This window comes from Rhinolophus sinicus, chromosome 17, assembly GCF_057876585.1.
Source record: "Rhinolophus sinicus isolate RSI-liver-muscle chromosome 17, RSI-T2T, whole genome shotgun sequence".
In the NCBI taxonomy this organism is placed as follows: Eukaryota; Metazoa; Chordata; class Mammalia; order Chiroptera; family Rhinolophidae; genus Rhinolophus; species Rhinolophus sinicus.
This window is the reverse complement of record NC_142517.1, coordinates 112,607,391-112,628,763: the sequence shown is the minus strand read 5'-3', so window position 1 is coordinate 112,628,763 and position 21,373 is coordinate 112,607,391. Positions and strand designations below refer to the sequence as shown.

The 21,373-nt window shown below is 37.3% G+C and overlaps 1 protein-coding gene across 4 annotated transcripts in view; it reads left to right on the top strand.

The window, feature by feature from the left end:
• The window catches only part of MAP3K2 (mitogen-activated protein kinase kinase kinase 2), a 112,229-nt gene extending 92,132 nt beyond the window's left edge, over positions 1–20,097 (top strand). For all 4 annotated transcript variants that reach the window (XM_019718001.3, XM_019718000.3, XM_074334513.2 and 1 more), the window contains 3 exons: positions 924–1,053; positions 9,472–9,649; positions 10,983–20,097. In XM_019718001.3, the coding sequence (XP_019573560.2) occupies positions 924–1,053; positions 9,472–9,649; positions 10,983–11,208 (534 nt within the window). In that variant the 3' untranslated portion in view covers positions 11,209–20,097. The remainder of the gene's footprint in view (positions 1–923; positions 1,054–9,471; positions 9,650–10,982) is intronic.
• The last annotated feature ends 1,276 nt before the right edge of the window (positions 20,098–21,373 follow it).

Below are 21,373 nucleotides of genomic sequence, written 5' to 3'. Positions count from 1 at the left end.
GTGGTTGCTTATTCATCAGATTTGCACACTGGAATCAGGGAAGCTTTTGCAAAATTCAAGTGCTTGTGTCTTATCTCAGCCTGATTTCAGCATTCTCAGAGATGGCACCTCATTCTGCCTTAAAAATACTTAAGAAAATTTGAAATTCCTCTTTAATGTATTTTCTTATGTTTTGAACTAGAATGTTGAGTATATAAAGGAAAATCTTAAAAATCTCATATGTGTTCTGATTTTCCAACATACCCATTCTTTTTCCTGAGAAGTAAATTAGCAGATATCAATAAAACTGTTTTAAAAACAGAATAAGAAAATACTACATAAAAGTAAAGTAGGACATATGTAGAAGAGCCAGTAGGAAAAACAAAAATATATTCAGGGCAAAAAAGAACCAGTGTAAAAGTACTGGAGAATTTTTAAAAACACAGTTGTAAGGAATAGGAGATAGAACCAACATAGTCATAGAAACAGGGTATCTGTCAAAAAATAGTTTCAAAGACTTCCTTCAGCTGTGACCCATACTGTTCCACAGTTCTAATCATGGAATATAGTAGAGTTGTATGAGTATGGCATATAACGTCCTTACTGAGAATTCCTGTGCTTCCCAACTAAAACCTCCCACTCTTGAACTAGGATTCTTTTAAAAACTCAGATTTTTTTTTTTTTTATGCTTTGTGATTTTCTTTTTTTTAAAAGTTTATTGGGGTGAAAATTGTTAGTAAAATTACATAGCTTTCAGATGTACAATTCTGTATTACGTCATCTATAAATCCCATTGTGTGTTCACCACCCAGAGTCAGTTCTCCTTCCATCACCATATATTTGATCCCCCTTACCCTCATCTCCTGCCCCCCTCCCCCCAAAAACAGATTTAATAATGGTTTTCATTTCAAACCATACCATAGTTTTCTTTTGTTTTCTTTTAGGGATCAATTAAGGACCAATTAAAAGCATATGGAGCTCTTACTGAGAATGTCACTAGGAAATACACCCGTCAGATTCTTGAGGGTGTTCATTATTTGCACAGTAATATGATTGTTCATAGAGATATCAAAGGTAAGTAATGAGGTGTTTTTTTTTAAGTTCACAGCTTTTTTGTGAATGTGGATGAGACAAGTGATATGATTAAGAAATTTAACATTTAAATTAATACATCTACCTTTAAAATACCATAGGAAAACAATTCTGCTTTATCAGTGACTCAGTCAATTTTCCAATTAGTCCTGATGTTCAGTTCTCCACAACTGAGTAGGTCCCCTGTGGGAATCAATAAAGTTCAAATGGTCATAAAAATGAGACCATGTTTCCATGTACAGAGCATAAGCATTAGAATATAGTGGTTAAAAGAAGGGGTTGTGACTCCAGGTGGCCTGATTCCAATTTGGGCTTTATCTGTCAGTAATGGTGTGACCTTGGACAAGACACATGATTTCTCTATGCCTCAGTTCCTCCTCGTTAGGGAGGCTGATAATAGTATCTAACACATAAGATTCTTGTAAGGACTAAATGAGTTAATGTATATAATATGCTTGAAACAGTGCCTGGTACCTAGAAAGCATTCAAAAGTTAATTATGATGACAACATATTTTATGTTGAGATTATATTTAACTAAAGCCATTGGAATGGATGTCATTACCTAGGGAGGGAGTAAGAAGAGAGAAGAGAGCCTAAGACTGAGCTTTGATGAACTTCAACTCAGTTAAACTCGCTGTTTAAAACTCACCTGTTTTTAGGGATCAGGTATGTAAGGTAAGTGCATGAAGAAAGACAAAAGCGAGTGGTAGAGATGTGTAAAATTTGAGAGTGGTTAAAACTCTGTACTGTAAAGCATACTTGGGGGTTTGATTCTATAAAAACTGAAGTTTGGTTCTGTAAAAATTAGGTTGTGATCCCAAATCACTTCAATCAATTGATAAGAATAATCAATACACGCAGACATACATAAATAATAAATAAAAAATTATTTTTTATTGGTCTTTCTGGGGGCTCTTACGAGTCACCAGCTCCTTCCTTCCTGTGGTGAGCGACACCCTGAATATGGCCGTGTTCAGGCTGAAGGGAACGTTCCCGTTTCTGGTGCTGGAGTAGGATGTGCTGCAGGATGCCTGAGCCAGGTCACATGTCCTAGGATGGGGCTTCCTGGGGAGGCGAAGAGAATGTGAGGACACTCATGGCTCATTATCTAAAAGAATAGGAGTTGTCTTTATTTCAAGATCTATCCAGCTTAGGCAGACCTCAAAGGTCAAGTACAAAAGCTGATAGTTTAAGGAACCACACGGAAATTATTTGAATGTGAATTACTTGATTAGGAATGATCTCTGTTCAAGCCAGTTCTCTAGCATTCATAAGGAGACAAGGTGAAGGAGCTGGGGGGAGCTACCCCCAAGCGGATCCTTTTAACCTTGCCAGAAATAGTGATGAATCATATTGGTAAAATGAGGAGGTTGCAAACAAGCTGACTTAAAAGCATCATAGGACAAATGTATTGCTAGGAGAAAAATAAGATATAAAATTGGATATGCAACGTGATCTTAGGTTTATAAAATTAAAGTATGACTTAGAAGAAAAATTTCCATATGATTAACAGTGGGTGTTTCCAAATGGCAGGATGAGTGATAATCATTTTCTTTGGCACACTTTTTACTTTTTCTGTATTTTCCAAATTTTTATAATGAGCAATTTTTAAATTGTGAGGGAAAAACAAAGATAGTTGTTTACTTTTAAGTTTAAACTCAGGAGTTCATAGTGCAACTTAGGATAAAAACTAATTGATCATTGTCACTTGGGACCCAACTCATTTTATAATAAGGTTTCTTTATTCTGCCCTTTTTAAATAAACTGCACCATTGAGAACCAAATAGTGGATGAAAGGAAATTGATCTTTGTGAAAGTATTTTGGCTAACAAATGAAGAAAGGATGATGGACTAGTTCCATTTTATAACCACTAAGGAATTAATAGGTATAAGCATTAAATATTGAGAGCTGCTGACGTCACTAAAACAAGGACAGTCTAGCATTACATACTTTCTATCCTTAGAATATATTATCATCTATGAAATAGTTTTGCAAAAGAAAAGAAAGAGAACGAACCTGAGTCTGATCAAGCATGTAGATTCAGCTACCACATTTTAGAATTATAGAAAATATGTATCAGACAGGTGAGCATGTTAAATATGCCGCCTGGGGGTGGAGGCAGCTAATCTAGATCATATGAAAGCGAAAGCTACAGGCCAACAACTTAGATTTTTTTCATAAGTTGCAAAGGAAAATAAAAAAGATTAGAGGGAACTCTAGGAAAGACATAAAAGATATCATTGAGTCTCAACATATGGACGTTATTTGGACTCGGATGTATTTTAAAAAACTGTAAACTCTGAATATATACTTAACCTTATTAAGGAGTTATGTATCCATCCTCTTAGGTATAGGAAGAGTCCTTATTTATTTTTTTACAGTGAAAAATTTTTATGTTTAGAATTAGCCAGCTGGACTCAATTTAGATGATCTCAGTTTTGTTGGCAACATCCAAAGCATCATAGTCAGGAGCCAGTCGAACATATGCCTTCTGTCTCCATCAGGCCTGATCAGGGTGTTGACCTCGACACCCACAGTGAACACAAGTGTGTTGTCTTTTTATCTTCTTCACGGCCGACTCTGTAGTTAGGGGGGACCTTGCTGATGTACAGTGATCAGGCTTGTTTCTCCCGGGGGCGCCCTTCCCAGGATATCTGGGCTGCCTTCGGAGCCGCAGTGCCTTGGGCCCTCAGAAGGTGGGTGATGTGGGGGTCTTTTCTTTCTGTGGCTGTGGATGCCTGTCAGCACTGTTCTCTTTGCTTCCAAAGCCTTTGCTTCGGCTTCGGCTTTGGCTTTGGGAAAGACAGGGGCTTCCTTCTTCGCATTCAGCGCCATCTTCATGAAAAGGCAAGAGTCCTTTTAAAGATATGTACTGAACTATCTACTGATCATGATGGCTTGAATTTGCTTCTAGTATGTGAGGCGGGAAGGATGGAGTGGTTGGCAGAGTGGTTGGGGACGATTTTCCAGATGGTTGTTGGGGCTGGGGAATGGGTATTATCCTATTCTACCTGCTTTTGTGTATGTTTGAAAAATCTCCCTAATAGCTTCCTTTTAAGGTATCCAAAATAAGTTTTTTGTTTGTTTGTTGTTGTTTTTTAATTTTATTCGGGAATATTGGGGAACAGTGTGTTTCTCTAGGACCCATTAGCTCCGTCATCCTTCAATCCAGTTGTAGAGGGCACAGCTCAGTTCCAAGTCCAGTTGCCATTTTCAGTCTTTACTTGCAGGTGGCTCAGCCCACCATCCCATGTGGGAATTGAACCGTCAACCTTGTTGTTGAGAACTTGCGCTCCAACCACCTGAGCCATCCAGCCGCCCCTCTAGCAGCTCGTTGTCTTCAATCTAGTCGTGGAGGGCGCAGCTTACTGGCCTATGTGGGAATCGAAACAGCAACCCTCTTGTTCAGAGCTGGCACTCCAACCAACTGAGCCATCTGGCTGCCCCCAAAATAAGTTTTAAAAAATTAGAAAATTGCTCTGGGTGGTGAACACACAATGTGAGATATAGATAATGTATTATAGAATTGTACACCTGAAATCTATGTAAGTTTACTAAAAATTGTCAACCCAATAAACTTTAATTTAAAAAAAATTAGAAAATTGTATTGGGAACCTGGCTACACATTTTCTCTTCAGACCTTTGTATGGATGGGCATTGGTTCAACATTGGTGATTACTCTGCAGGATAGCTTCCCCTATCTGTGACCTGCCTGGACTGTTCCTTCCCAGCTCCTAGCCAGTAAAATCTGGCTTGTTTGTTGTCCTTCCCTGGTTAAATATTTTAGAGATAATGTTTTGTTTTTGTTTTTGTTTTTGTTTTTTGACAGAGTCCTTCTTTAAGTGTTGCTCAGTGGGAGATGTTAAATAGGGTAGATAACCGTGTTTCCCCGAAAGTAAGACCCAGCCAGACCATCAGCTCTAAATGCATCTTTTGGAGCAAAAATTAATATAAGACCCAGTCTTATTTTAATATAATACTGGGTGTTATAAGACCAGGTCTTTATAATAAAATAAAATATAATATAATATAATATAATATAATATAATATAATATAATATAATATGTAATACCGAATCTTATTAATATTTGCTCCAAAACACACATAATAATATAATATAATAATATATAATACCAGGTATAATATAATATATAATATAACATAATATAATACCGGGTCTCTTACTAATTTTTGCTCCAAAAGACACATTCAAGCTAATGGTCCGGTTAGGTCTTATTTTCGGGGAAACACGGAGGTATTGTTTTAAAGACACTGGTACTGTGTCTCCCTTAGGCTTGTGGCATACAGAGAATAGATCCTGTGCCCTCCCTTGGAGAGAGGCTCAGGAGTTTTTTGGGAGAACTGAATGCCAAGTACAGAAGCTCACGGTGGGGATGGACAGTCCATAGTCTCTCCAGTCTATAATGTAGCCTCTCTCCACTATTCACTCTTCTTCTTAGAGACCATTAAAAAAAAAAAAATAGGACAAACAAGGATTTAAAAACAAAAACAAAAACATGGTTAAGGTTACAGAAGACTTAAAAATAAGAATTGGGGGCCTGCCCGGTTGCTCAGGCGGTTGGAGCTCCATGCTCCTAACTCCGAAGGCTGCCAGTTCGATTCCCACATGGGCCAGTGGGCTCTCAACCACAAGGTTGCCAGTTCGATTCCTCGAGTCCCGCAAGGGATGGTGGGCTCTGCCCCCTTCAACTAGGATTGAACGTGGCCCCGTGTGGCGAGCCAGCCGCCACGAGTCGAACGGTTCCTGAAAAGGGGAGTGGGAATGAAAGGAGGCACTCACACATATGCTAATGCGGCCGATCTTCAGTGGTCCTGAAGCACCAGGTTTATTTTCTCTGCTGAATTTATACCTTTTGAGTACGTGCAAGCTCACAATCACAAAAATGCATTACATCATTAACAGGTGATTTTTAACTTTTTCCCAGAAACTTACATAATCATTGAAACTCCCCAAAACGATTGTCCCATGACAGAATCCATCAATTATCCTGATTAGCATCACTATGTCTTGAAACTGGCCGTTCCCACTTCATACCTCAAATGGTTTGTAAGCACCCTCCAGGTGCAGGCAAAAACAATGCCGCAGGAGCAAAAACCGGTTATACATTAACTGAGCCATTAAGGCTTGCAATTAGCTGTAACCATGGCTCCCCACAGCCCCGTGAACTGAGCTGCCTCCGGGTGGCTCAGTTGGTTGGAGCGCATCCTCTCAACCACAACGTTGCCAGTTCGATTCCTCGACTCCCACTTGGGATGGTGGGCAGCGCCCCCTGCAACTAAAATTGAACACGGCACCTTGAGCTGAGCTGCTGCTGAGCTCCCAGATGGCTCAATTGGTTGGGGTGCGTCCTCTCAACCACAAGGTTGCCGGTTAGACTCGCTCAAGGGATGGTGGGCTGTGCCCCCTGCAACTAGAAAAACAGCAGCTGGACCTGGAACTGAGCTGCGCCCTCCACTGCTAAGACTGAAAGGACAATTTAAAGCTGAACGGCACCCTCCACAACTGAGATTGAAGGGACAACAACTTGACTTGGAAGAAAAGGCCTGGGGGTGCACGCGATTCCCCAATAAAGTCCTGTTCCCCTTCCCCAATAAAATCTTTAAAAAAAAAAGAATTAAAGTTTAAAAATTAAAATTAGATAAGTTAATATAAATTACTTTTTTAAAAACAGGTAGTTTATAGGAAAAGTTAAAAATCAGCATAGAGGGGTGGCCAGATGGTTCAGTTGATGAGAGCACAAGCTCTCAACAATAAGGTTGCCGGTTATTCCTGCATGAGATGATGGGCTGCTCCCCCTGCAACTAAGATTGAAAACGCTGACTGGACTTGGAGCTGAGCTGTGCCCTCCGCAACTAGACTGAAGGACAATGACTTGGAGCTCATGGGCCCTGGAGGGACACACTGTTCCCCAATATTCCCCAATAAAATTTATTTCTTTTTTAAAAGGAGAGACTAGAAATAATTTATATAAGACAGAAACTAGACTTATAATCCCAGAAAAAAAGATTGAGTTTAAAAAATGATAGAGGAAAGTAGAGAATAAAAAATAAATGAACTTAGTGCCTGGACCTTCGTTTCTGATACCATTCTCCATTAAAGGGAGCTGGGGCTCCTTGGAGAAATGGCTGATTCTAGGATTGGGGCAGGAAATACACAAGTTGAGCCTGAAGCATCTAATAGTGATGAAAATAAGCAAATGCTAAACAAACAAAAAACAAAACCAAAGAAGAACACAGCGATTGGGGTATAACGAAGGGACACAGGAGCCAATAGAAAGAGTTCTCAATGGCTAAAGCTGGAACTTTAGCAAAAAAAACAAAGCAATGATATTGTTTTATAACCCAAGATATAAAATAAATATCCATGTTCATACTCATAAATGAATGGTTGAATAAATAAATGGAAGAGAGAAGACAAATCTCCTGGGCAGAATCATTCCAAACAGCATGGGGCATAACTCCTGACTCCTTAACTGTGGGCTGCACAGAGTGAACTTCTCCTAGAGCACAGCATGGAAGGGAGTAGAGGAACTTCACAGTGGAGAATTCAGCAAACACTAAAAGCCAGACGATCAAGGTCAGTTTATAATAAATAAAATTAAAAGTTTATTATCAAAGTAAATGAAATTTTAAAACAGCTCAAACTTGCTTAGAAGAGATTTAAAATATATAGAAATTGAGAAGTAAAATTAATATAAAGCAAAACCCAATATTAAGAAAAACTGTAAAATGTAAGGTAACTAAGTTATAGCATGGGGGGAAATACTAGAACTTTATTTCTTTTTTTTAATTACAGTTGATATTCAGTATTATATTACGTAGTTTCAGGTATATAGCAGTGGTTACACATTTATATAACTTATGAAGTGATGGCCCAATAAGTCTAGTACCTACCTGGAACTATACACAGTTATTACCATATTATTGACTATATTCGCCATGCTGTACTTTACATCCCTGTGACTGTTTTGTAACTGCCAATGTGTACTTCTTAATCCCTTCCCCTTTCTCCCCAACCCCCTCCCATCTAGCAAGCATCCGTTTGTTCTCTGTATAAGTCTATTTCTGTTTTGTTTGTACCTTTATTTTGTTTTTCAGATTTCACATATAAGTAAAATCATTTGGTATTTGTCTCTGTCTGACTTATTTCACTTAGCGTAATACCCTCTAGGTCCATCCATGTTGCAGCAAATAGTAAGATTTTATGGCTGAGTGGTATTCCGTTGTATATATGTACCACTTTTTCTTTATCCAGTCTTCCATTGATGGGCACTTAGGTTGCTTCCATATCTTGGCTATTGTGAATAACGCTGCAGTGAACATAGTGGTGCATATATCTTTTCAAATTAGTGTTTTGGATTTCTTTGGGTAAATACCCAAAAGTGGACTTAATTGGTGGGTCATAAGGCAGTTCTATTTTTAATTTTTTGAGGAACCTCCATACTGTTTTCCATAGTGGCTGCACCAATCTGCAATCCCACCCACAGTACACGAGGGCTCCCTTTTCTCCACAGCATCTCCAACACTTGTTGATTTATTTATGGTGGCCATTCTGACAGGGGGAGAGGTGGTATATCGTGGTTTTAATTTCCATTTCTGTGATGATTAGTGATGTGGAGCATCTTTTCATGTCTATTGACCATCTGTATGTCCTCTTTGGAGAAATGTTTATTCAGGTCATCTGTCCATATTTTAATTGGATTGTTTGTTTTTTGGTGTTAAGTTGTTGAGTTCTTTATAAATTTTGGATATTAACCCCTTATCAGATGTATCATTGGTGAATATTTCATTCAGTAGGATGCCTTTTAATTTTGTTGATGGTTTCCTTTGCTGGAGCAAAAGTTTTTAGTTTAATATAGTCCCATTTGTTTATTTTTCTTTTGTTTCCCTTGCCCGAAGAGACATATCCAAAAAAATATTACTGGTGAAAGTTTTGATTATTAAGGTCCCTCAGGAAGTTCCTTCTCATGGGAATCAGCTTCAACCATGAGCTTCTTGCTTTATGACAGAAAAACTGGGCCCGAGAGTCTGCTGTTGCTCCCCATTCTTCTCTGGGCTTTAAATTCTTGGCCCTTTCCCCTGTCTCTTTTTTTTCATTCTCACCTCCCACCACACCAGTCCTTTTCAGTGAGAGAACCTTCTTCGGTTCTAAAGCACATACCTGATTAAAAATTCAGTGTTCATGTAGTAAAACCCCTAATGAGCTCTGACTGTGTGACTGGCATTGTGACAGGTACTGTTCGGATGATGAAAAGCAGCCTAGTTTTGGAGACAGATTGAAGAGTCTACTAAATCTAGTTCTCTGCCATTGTTCTTTTATATTATATTCCAAACTGCCAACAAAAATAATGAAATGAAGGTATTTCTTATTTTTAGGAGCAAATATTCTACGAGATTCAACAGGCAATGTCAAACTAGGAGATTTTGGGGCCAGCAAACGGCTTCAAACTATCTGTCTTTCGGGTACGGGAATGAAGTCTGTCACAGGCACGCCATACTGGATGAGCCCTGAAGTAATTAGTGGAGAAGGCTATGGCAGAAAAGCAGATATCTGGTAGGTTTTGATGCGGGTTTTGCCTGAAAACACCTGCCTTCTTACTTATTTCTACCCAGGATGCAAATTACTGAGCCAGATTTCACCTGCCTTTTGTAGTTTTAAAATAGGGTGTCAGGATTACAAGAATTAATATTGTAATTCTGCCTCTTTGAAGCTTAATCAGTGACTGAATAAGTATAGTTCTTGAACCTGTCTTCCGTCTTTAGGAAAGATTTCGTCTTAAGCAAACTTCAGCATTAGAAAACTGTCTTCATTTTATTTCCCTGAAGAACTTTAAAAATAATTAATCTTTACTGTTAGTCTCTTATAATTCAGTTAATCTTAATTGCCTAATAATTTTAAGTTAGAACATAAAATGGGCATTTCTTACTTCCCACCAGAAAAGTTTTTAATTTAAGATACTCGTTTTAGAACCTAAAGGCAAACCAAGAATTTCTTATGTTTGTATTTGTAAGATAAAGACAAAAGAATTATATTTAATGTCAGGTTAGAGAATTACATACAAGTAAGAATTATAAAATGAATAATGTTCTTTGCTTAACCATTTGAGTCAGGTCTTACATTGGGGTTTATTTTCATTGATTTTTATATTTAAATTACAATCTTATATAATTACAGCCCTTTAAGGAAACAAAGCTTGAAATCAAGTCATGTTTATGATGTGTGACAGTTATGTTCGTGAACTTGTTGCAACAGTGTTGCTAACCTTTTTTTGGTATCAGAGGGATTATTCATTATGAATTTGTACCAGCAGGACAAACAGTTAACCAAGTTTACCATTTGGAAATGCTGAAAAGGCTGCGTGAAAAAGTTAGACCTGAAATTTTGTCCAACAGTTCATGGCTCTTACATCACGACAATGCACCACTCACACGGCACTGTCTGTGAGGGAGTTTTTAGCCAGTAGACAAATAACTGTATTGAAACACCCTCCCTACTCACCTGATCTGGCCCCCAGTGTCTTCTTCCTTTACCCGAAGATAAAGGAAATATTGAAAGGAAGGCATTTGGATGACATTCAGGAGGACATCAGGGGTAATACATTGACAGCTCTGATGGCCATTCCAGAAAAAGAGTTCCAAAATTGCTTTGAAGGGTGGACTAGGCACCGGCATCAGTGCATAGCTTCCCAAGGGGAGCACTTTGAAAGTGACCGTAGTGATACTCAGCAATGAGACATGTAGTACTTTTTCTAGGATGAGTTCACGAACTTAATTGTCTTACCTCGTAAGTGTATATAGACCTCACTCTTAATTCTTGTTTTGTAGTTAACTGGCTTTCTTTCATGGTAATATTGTTTATGTAATGTATTTATAAAATTTCTTTTTAGGAGTGTGGGCTGTACTGTGGTAGAAATGCTAATGGAAAAGCCTCCTTGGGCGGAATTTGAAGCAATGGCTGCCATCTTTAAAATTGCCACTCAGCCAACAAATCCAAAGCTGCCACCTCATGTCTCAGACTATACTCGAGATTTCCTCAAACGGATCTTTGTAGAGGCCAAACTGAGACCTTCAGCTGATGAACTCTTAAGGCACATGTTTGTGCACTATCACTAGCAGCCTGTAACCTCTCCTGTGCCTCTACCTAGCTCCCATCTTCATTCACCTTCTCTCTGACTGCACTTTTCTTTTTTATAAAAAAGAGAGATGGGGGAGAAAAAAGACAAGAGGGAAAATGTTTCTCTTGATTCTTGGTTAAATTTGTTTAATAATGATAGTAACCTAAATTTTTTATATTTAATCTTATTTTCCCTTACAAGAACTTGAAACTTTTTTTTTTAATTTTTATAATGTACTGATGTGGTTCAGAGAGATAAAGCACTTTAGTACATAGTCACTCTTTTTAGTACAAACAAATCATTTAGAATACCTAAAGATTGTAGAGTCTTTCCCTGTGTCACTCACAGATTGGTGGTGATGGGGAGACATGGAAAAGGAGAACAAAATGATGCATAGTTTGTAGTTTTTAGTGATAGTATTTAAAATAGATCCTCATTTGTGGGGTTGAGCCCTAAACATCAGTTTAGGCTAGGTACTCAACTTGAAGAATATAGGTTCCTTCTTATATCTGTATTCTTTAGATCCTGACCTCTGTTTACCAAGCTTTTTGCTCAGTATGAATCTTGATAGCAAATAGGAATCTCTAAGAGGTATGTTTATTTGTTAATCCTAACCAGTGTAGAAAACAAATATACCATAGAAGATCCATGTTACTGGAATCTATAAACCTTGAGGGATAGATTTCTGGTTTGTTTTTTGTTTTTTTTAAAGATGCTACCTTGTTTTAAAACAGATGCGGAAAGTCAATTGAGCAAATCCAAATTAAAAGACAAAAGGAGTTTGCTCTAATTAAATGTGTGAACAGAAGAGACCACGCTTGCCAATCAATGGAAATAATGAAAAGAAGAACTAAGTATTGTTTAGTGTATTTTAAACTATGTTCTTTACCTGAGGGAGAAAGTCCTAAAATTAAGGGAAAGGAGAAATAATCAAAATAATGTATACTATATCTTCCTATTTCTAGCTCCCGATTCCCCATAGATGACATTTTTTTAGGAACTAAGAGTTTAACCTGGAGTATCCATAAAGCTACTGTGAATTTAAAAACAAACAAACAAAAAAACCCTTGTTTTGGGATCACAGAATACTAAAGCATCGTAAAAACACACAAAAAAACAGCTTATTATGTAAAACAGTGCTTCATAAAGGTGGTGTGGGGCTAATTTCTCTTGTCATTTGGTAATACTTGGAGGCATTTTTGGTTGTCACAAGTGGGAGGATGCTAGTAGCATCTAGTGAGTAGAGGCCAGGGGTGTTGCTCAGCAACACACTGTGTGCAAGGACAGCACCTCCCACCACCCCCAGCATCCCCAACAAAGAATCATCCTGCCCCAAATGTCAAAAGTGCCAAAGTTGAGAAACCTTGCTGTAAAGAGCAGCCCCAGTTATAAACTGATAATAGCCATTTACAAAGCAAGTTCCTTGTAAAAAGTAAATTTCAGAGAGAAAGTAATGTAATGCATAATGAGGGTTTTACAAGAGCATACAGCATTATTTCAAGTCAAGAGAGAATGATCTCAACAGCAAATGGCAATCCATTTCTTACTAGCAGCCATATTGCACCCAAATCAGTAACTTCCATTTTAGAAACAAAGTGAATTTAAACATGGAGCTTATTGAACTCAGCCATCTGTATGTATTCTTTCCTCAATAGTCAATTGATAATTGTGGGGAAAGAAAAGCATATCAAAACAAAGTATTAACTACTTATAGGAAGGTTAAAAACTGTCAGGAATTTCTAGTATAATGTATCCACTGAGAGCAAGAACATTGAATGGAAGGGGACAGCTGGGAGAATTCCACTATCTCTAATGGACTTGTGCTACTGAAAAACATGAATGATATCAGTAATTCGGCCACTTGCGGTTTTTCAATATATTAAAGCAAGTGCTAAGTACTTTATTTTTAAAAATCTAGAAAACAGTAGTCTTCCTGGAGGCCCTAAATATGATGTCTTTCATGGGATTCACAGGAGACTCGGGTATTTTGTTTCCTGCCAAAAGGTATGCTCTTTGGGGACTCTTGTAAAATACTGTAGATCTTGGTTTGCTGTTCCTATCTGGCATTCCCCGTAGGAAATTTGAAATTCCACTAGATAGTCTCAGAAGAAGTCAGCACAAACATGGTTGTCAAAGCTTCTTCCATACCCTTCGAATCAAAGGAAGCAGTTCACCAGGAAGCATACGGCCCCCTTCCCCTGGAAAATCAACTGTCACATTTTGTGCCATAAACACAGTCCCCAAGGATATGGATCTATTATAATTTCTTTATCTTTTATGAGTGAAGGCATCTCTTCTACTTGAACAAGATCATGGTCTCTGGACCAGTAGGCTTTTCCTTTGTTTCTTTGTCTTGTGTGGTTGTGATTTCCTTTTGGCTCATTTTTGGTCTGGCAGGGTAACCAGCAGTGCAGAATATGAGACAGATGCTCTTTAGGGAGACACCTTGGGAGGCTATGACCCAAAGCAAAACTGTTTGCTTTTTTCACTCTCTTCTTTTTAAATGCTATAGAAAATAAAATCACCTTAAAAGGAACTACTACTTTAACACTGCTGCAGAAGAATTGTGTTTTATAAGAAAAATATTATTAGCTATGGGAAAATATTGTTCTTTATATAAAGACTTAAAAATAAGACTAATAGTTTACAGAGTTATTATATAAAATGTGATGTGAATTTATTTCAAACAAGTTGTAATGGTACCAAAAACCACAATAGAAGTTAATATATATAGAAACTACTAGAACAAAAAGCTTGAAGTGGGGTGAGGTGTGGAAGACCAAAAATAAATTTAAAATATAAAATTTTAAAAGGAAACACAGGGGCAGTTTGATATAACTCTCCAATTTTTTCTTTGTAATAATGGTATGGATCAACAAATGAAATTTGAACTTTTGAAGATGACTCTAAATGTGTTTTACTTTTTAAATGCACAAATGATTGTTCTATACTGTACTGTTTCTTTGCTGAGGCTGGCAAGTGGCCAGACTGCTGACTTTGTGCCTTTAATACGCATCTGCTTGACCGCGGCAGACGTTCGGTGCTGGAGAAGGTCCACAGCAGTCTCACGTGTGCTTTGCAGGAAGTCTCCTCCTTAGGCCTTGAGAGATTGAAAATGGCATCACTTAGGTTTGAGCCAATATAAGATCTTCTACATTGCAAATAAAGTTTATTGAATAAAAGGTTGAAAAATATAATGACTGATGGAAATGCTGATGGTTGGTAATTCTTTAAAATGTATTTAAAAGTATATAGCCTTTGAAATTTTCAGTGTGATTATCTGGAAATTTTTTCAATTTTCCTCATGTACAAAACATGTTTCTAACTAAAAAAATGGTTTAAGACTGTTGCCTTAGAAAGTTTTAAAAAATATAATCAACCTTACATATTTATATAAGAGGTCAAAATGCACAGGCTGAAGTATAAAAGTTAAAACTTACTTTAGAGTGAATTGAATTGTCTTTCACTTGAAGTTTTTATGTTACTCTCAATAGAAACTACATAAAAAAAAAGGTGAAATTCTTTGTTTAGAGTAGCTTTTTGCTGCTTCACCTCTTCCATATGTCAGGTCTGGTCTGTAGTATTTCTGAGATGGAGTTGTTATAAGATACGTGAAATCATTAAGAGAGTCAAAGGGACAAGCAGGCATGGGTGCAGAAGCAGGATGTGTGCCACGTGCATTCCCATTGGCCCGTGGCAGAGCTCTGTGCCAGCCATGTCATTAGGGACCAGCAGCTTCATGTAAAAGCACTTCCTCTCATGTATAGGAATATGTCAATTTCTTTTGTAAAAATAGGCTGAATCTTTTCCATTTGCCACAATTGTGGCTCATTGTATTGGGCACTAAATTAACTTATCCTTAAGGAGGTTGTGACCTGTAGGAGGAAACATGGGTAAACAGACATTTATTTTATGGCATACCCAAACTCTGGAAGTTCAGCACTGACGTTTTAAAATGTTACTGTTTTTTTTTTATGATGTGAGGGGAAAGCAATTTTGGGTAATTATTGGCTGTTATAAACTAAAATGTCAATAACAACAGGGGTAAAAGTATCCCCAAATGAGAGGGACCTCCGTAGGTCAGGCAGCCTCTTACAAAACCCAGCCTCAGCTTGAAGAGCTTCAGTGGTGGAGGAGCCTTTCTTTATTTCAGTGTTTTTTCCTGCTGTTTTTTTTTTAAAGGAAAAAAATACTGTCTTTTGGTCTAAATTGCTAAAATACCCAAAACATTTGATAGAAATTGAATTCTGTCACCAGTGTTATTTGTACTAAGATCAAGACAATTTCTTGAGACCTAATTTTTTAATATTAAGTTTGATCTTTGTTACAAATGTAATGTTCATATTTATTTGAATTTTAAGATTGGTTAAATGTTAATGAAAAGCAATTTATTATTAATTTTTGGTAGTGCCTTTTTCTCTGTATGCCTTAATTTTATTTTATATCAATAATAATTCAACTTACCCACCTAAATGAAGGTTTTTCCCCAAAATCAGTAGCTTCAAGAGTTGATTGGGCCTTAGACTGTGTATTGGCCGTTAAACGTTTCTTAAAGCCTGCTTCCTCCTACCCTTTTCTACCTCTTTTTTTTTTCTTTCTTTGTTTTTTTTGTTAGAAGACAAACGTTAGCAATAGTCTGTGATAGGCACAGGGCAGCCTCCATTAGATGTGAACTCCTAAGATGAGGATAGAAAGAGGTATTCTGATTCTAAAGAGACACAGTAAATTGTTTTCCAGGTTGATTACTTGATTTTCAATCTCATGGACACTGCCCAGATTCTTTGTATATCACGGTTCAGTTATGATTTCATAGCAGAGCTAGAATGGTTGTTTTTGCCCTAAAGAAGTTGTTTAAATGGTTTACAAATGTTAGGGCAATGAGTCTTGGGGCAGTGAACAAGAAAGCCAGGGACAGCAAATTCTAACCTAACATTTTGACTGAAACTCTAGCTTTTCTGTGAAGTGTGTGTGTGTGTGTGTGTGTGTGTGTGTAGTTGGGGCAAGGGAAGGAAGAAAGGAAAGGTACGAATGTTCAGGTAGATTAGTCTGTGTCCTTGAAAGAACAGCTCACATGTGTATGACCTACTGATGATGGGTGCGTGTAATCGTCGGGTAGGAACGCCAGCACATTTCCCAGCAGTAACTTGTACAAATGTGATTGTTTAATGACGGTATTTATTGTACTTGGCCAAGCTCTTGGTTACTAAAAGCAGATTAAAATTGAATTTGTATGTGTGTATAATAGCTTATATATAACCCTTAAATAGAAAGTAATTGATTTTGCATACCGTGTTTCCCTGAAAATAAGACCTAACCAGGAAATAAGCCCTAGCGTGATTTTTCAGGATGATATCCCCTGAACATAAGCCCTCATGCGTCTTTTGGAACAAAAATTAATGTAAGACCTGGTCTTATTTGGGGGGGAACACGGTAGATCTTCATGAACTCTTTGGAATAGAAATTTCACCAGATGTTATCCAAACAAGCTTTCTTAGCTTACCAAGTTCAAAGGAAGCTATCTCATCCCTCTTGGTTGGCTAGGGAAGGCGTGCTATGAAGCCACCGCTGCCACTTCACAGTTGTCTTTAGCTGAGACTTGACTTCTGCCACAGGCTGGAGAGAATGTGACAGTAGGCATGGGAAGTGTCAGCCAGCCAACCATTTCAGAGCTGTAGATGGTAATGAGCTCCTGGGGAGTCTAGAGAATCTGCTCAGTCACAGTGAGAGCGGACGTGGTGGTTTTGGTTTCCTTTGAGAAAGTTGAGGGAGTAGTCATAGCTACAATAAAGAAAAAAATGAATTTTATATGTTGCCTGCATATAGTCTTTTATGTAATTCTTCATATTTTTCATAATTCTGCATTTTAATTTAAAGTAATGTATCTTTGTTAATAACAGCAAAGGCATTCAATCAGTGAGTACTCTTACTCCCTATGTCTGATTACTTCTGGTTTGTATTCACAAGCTGTATTCTCAGAATCACTTCAAACCAAAGCTTTCATATTCTGTGCACACACACCACAATGATTAGCATTGTTCATTCTGCCCAGCTCTAAGCTAATAGTATAAAATGATAAAGAGGGTACTAGTAGAATCTGTATCTTAATCTATCCTTCAAGTAAAAGGACAGGTACTCAGTGTTTGCATTAAACACACAGAATTTGCTTCAGTGATTATGGACGTATACAGACATTACAAACTTGAGCTTGTACGTGTGCCAGTCTTGTTAACGTCAGTTGTCCATGGGTGCGTATGCATATACATTGACATATGATGCTTCAGATTGTTGGCGTACTTTCTTCCTAGTGTCTTAATGTTTATGAACTTGTGCTTGACTTGAGGGGCATTTCAGGAAGGCTGTGAAGAAAAGCAAATTATAGATTCATGTCTGCTTTGTGCTATAGACATTTTGGAACATAAGGAAGAGTCTGCTCTCCAGTATACACGCAAAGTTTATCTCCAAATAAGGATTTCTGAGTCCCTTAATGCCAGTTGAGAACAGTAAAGTTTGTGACTGTACTGAAAAGCACTTTTGTGTTCATTAATTTATTGCTTTTTAGAAGTTATTTTTTAAAAGCATATGTGGTGATTTTAGTATTAGCATTACTTGGAGTGGAGAGGTAAGTTAACAAAATTACATCTTAAACTCTAGTAGTTACTTAGGCTCCAAAATGAATTCGACATATTCTCATTTTTCCAAAGACTGTTTTTCTTCCTAGAATAAGTAGAGATGGCTTATTCTATTTGAGCTGAAAAGCTTTTGGGCAAAAGAGAGTAGGCCAAACCCTTGCAATATATACCCTATTCAAGCGAAAGTACAGTGTCTAAGAATAAGAACACGTCTTTAAACACAACTGATTGTTTTTAATACAATCTTAATCAGTAAAAGGTTTACATTTTTTCTATTGCTGTTGGTTTTAAAATTTGCTACCCTGCATTCTGAAATATTATAAAAGAGTTAATACCAAAAATACTTTTAATGTCTAACATCTCTTACATTTCACATGGTTCTTTTTATTCAAATATCATTGTAAATAAAAGTAAACTTGGGTAAATTTGAGAATAAACTTTAATTGTTGCAAACTGTGATTGTCAATTTGTAAATTCACCGCTTGACCTAATAATGTACATTTTTTAATGTAGCCATTAAATTCTTTATATTTAACCTATTAGTTTCTCCCTGTAAATGTTTTTAATCTCAGTTGAATGCTGGGCAGTGTATAATTATGTACAAATGTGTTTCTTTCCTATCAAGGTTGACTTTTTTGCACAGTTTTGGAAATGTTTAATTTGTACACTGATTCACTATGACCAATAATTGTTGGTGGGTGTGTGAGCACCCTGAGTGCGTGCATTGAACTACTGTCTTGTCTCTACGTTTTCGCTTCAAGATGTAGCCATCAATAACTGCACTGCTGTTACAGACTTAAGTGGACCCTCTTGCTTTTACAAAGTATATTTATCTATGGTTCTTTCTTTGTGGAGGAACTCAGGAGTTCAACATCACTTTCTGATTTTTAGGTATTCTAAACTCCACGACTAAGTTCAAAGTATGCTTGCAACTGCCTATCAGGGGGATGTGTGTGTGGAGATGTCTTTTTTCTGTCTGTAGGCACATGTATATATCCCAGTAATTTCTTATTTTCATTTAATTTCTACATTTTTATGAACTTGTTTTATAAGGGCACTGTTTAGTTAGAATAATTAAATATATATACAAAAGCTTTCTGAGAGATTATTTACTATATGAATATATTTTCAGCTGGCTGATCAAAAATATTTTTTTAATTTTGTTTTTAACCATTCAAAATGTGTTTGTATTTCCAGAATTAGATGCAAACTTAGATAGTAATTAACATACTCTTGCAAGGAAGAGCATGAATTCTCTCTTGAGAACTCTCTGAAATGCAAATTAAAAGGAAAAAAAATAGGTTTTAAGCAGTAGCAAAAACACACTGTCCACTAAAACGGCCTTTCAATTCTCAGAGCAATGAAAAAATTTGAGAAACTGAGTTGTCTTGAAGAGAGACAAGATTTTTATATCTCCAGTTTCTGTTGGCCGGTCCTACTGTTGTTTTTTAATGTTTCTATTGTTCTACCCCAAAGATTTCAACTCTCAGTTTTTTTCTTACTGGGCAAGGTCAAACCTCGTGTGTAAAACAATACGTTCATATATTGTGATTCTCTGTAATTGACTACAAATTGGTTTAAGAATGTCCAAACATAATTGTGTGTCTTTACACTGTACTGTGTATGTTTAAGTAACTGGCAGAAAATAAAAAAAGGAAATTACATTTCCGATCTGACAACGTTATTGTACTTAAGGAAAACCTTGTTTTTAATATGCAGTACCATGTGAAATTACTTGTGTTAGGAATAAAGTCCACTGTTGAAATGAATGTCACTAAGCTTAATATGTTACAAGGAGCCGGTATGATTAGGAAAACCTACCAGAAGCCACATACAGTGTGGTTTGTGCCACATATCATGCATATTTTGACTTTGTGTTGTTGATTCAAAATTGTGCTTGTAAAAATGTATAAAATTTCTGAGTTTTACAGTTTTTATGGACTTGTTTTTTCTTGCTGGTAAATAGCTTTTAAAAAAAATCTAACGTGAAAGAAACCATGTTTATATTTTGTTAGTGATCAATGACCTTGTTTATATATGGAAATTTGTATATTGTTGGCACACATCTTTGTTTAGATTTATCATGCATGAAGGCCTGCAATAATTAACACAATGAAAATTGCTTTTTCTTACATGTTAGTTCATTTTTTGAAAGATTGGTGCAAAGGGTTACTCTAAGTAACCTGCTGGACTATGGAATGAATATAAATGAATGGCACTTTGAGTGTTAATAAAGCTGGTATTTATTTCCACTGTTACTAGTTTCTCCAGATCTGTTCTTGGACACAGTGCTTTTGCAGTTGTTCTTCCTTTGCCTGAACTGATCACTTTCTAGGAGATCAAGCACAGACTAGTCTAGAAACATTGCAACTAAATCCACGGTATAAATCTGTAATGTCCTACCCAACATGCTCTGGCATATCTTTTTCTGGATGCTTTGATTACCCAAATTAAAAGCAGCAAAAACAAAGCCTACTGTCGAAGTGTAAGGCATGGATATTTCCACAGCATTGGAGATCATTAAATATTTTCAGATAGAGGACAATTTAGCAATGCCAAATCAAAAGCCTCAGAATCTTGTGTATCTTCTGACCCAGCAATTCTGTATCTAGGAATTAATTCTGTGGAAATGGCTGCAGAGGTCCTAAGATACAGTTAGAAAAGCCCCAAATTGATGTTCTGTATGTCCAACAATGGGGACCATTGTAACAAAGGAGCGCAAACTGGTTGGTTTATAACAACAGAAATTTATTGTCTCAACTCGAGGCCAGAGGTCCAAAATTAAGGGGTCGGCATGGCCAATGCTCCCTCTGAAACATGGAGGGGATCCGTTCTTTCTTCCTCCAACTTCTGGTCGCCCCAGGCTCCTTGGCTCATGGCAACATAACTCCAATCTCTGCTTCTGTCTTCACATGGTACTCTCCCTCTGTGTGTGTGTGTCTCTTTTTTATAAGGACACCAGTCACGCTGGATGAGGGCCCACCCAATGACCTCATTTTAACTTGACTGTACGGATCCTATGTCCAAATAAGTCACATGCTGAAGTACTGGGGGTTAGTACTTCGAAATATCTTTAGGGGATAACAAACGCATTGTACGAGTAGTTTGCCCAATGGCCCCTAAAAACTCACACCCTTCCCACATGCAAAATACATTAACCCCATCCCACCATAGTCCAGTCTTAATCATTCCAGCATCGCTCTATAACATTACATCTAAACGTCATCAACTCAAATCTCCATCATCTAAATCATTCAGCTCAATTACAGGTAAGATCTGGGGTATGATTCTTGCTAGAGCAAAACTCCTTTTCATTTGTGAATCTGTAGGATAGGTGTCCATCTTAGCAGACAGAAATCAGAAGGAAAAAAGGGGACTGGGTCCCAAGCAAGTCTAAAACCTAACAGGGCAGATTGCATTTGGTTTTCAGACTTGAGGAAAATCCTCATTGGCTCCGTGCTCTGTCCTGAGGAGCCCATTGAGGTGATGGCCCAAAGAGTCATCAGACCTGCACCCTGAGCCTGTCCCTTCAGG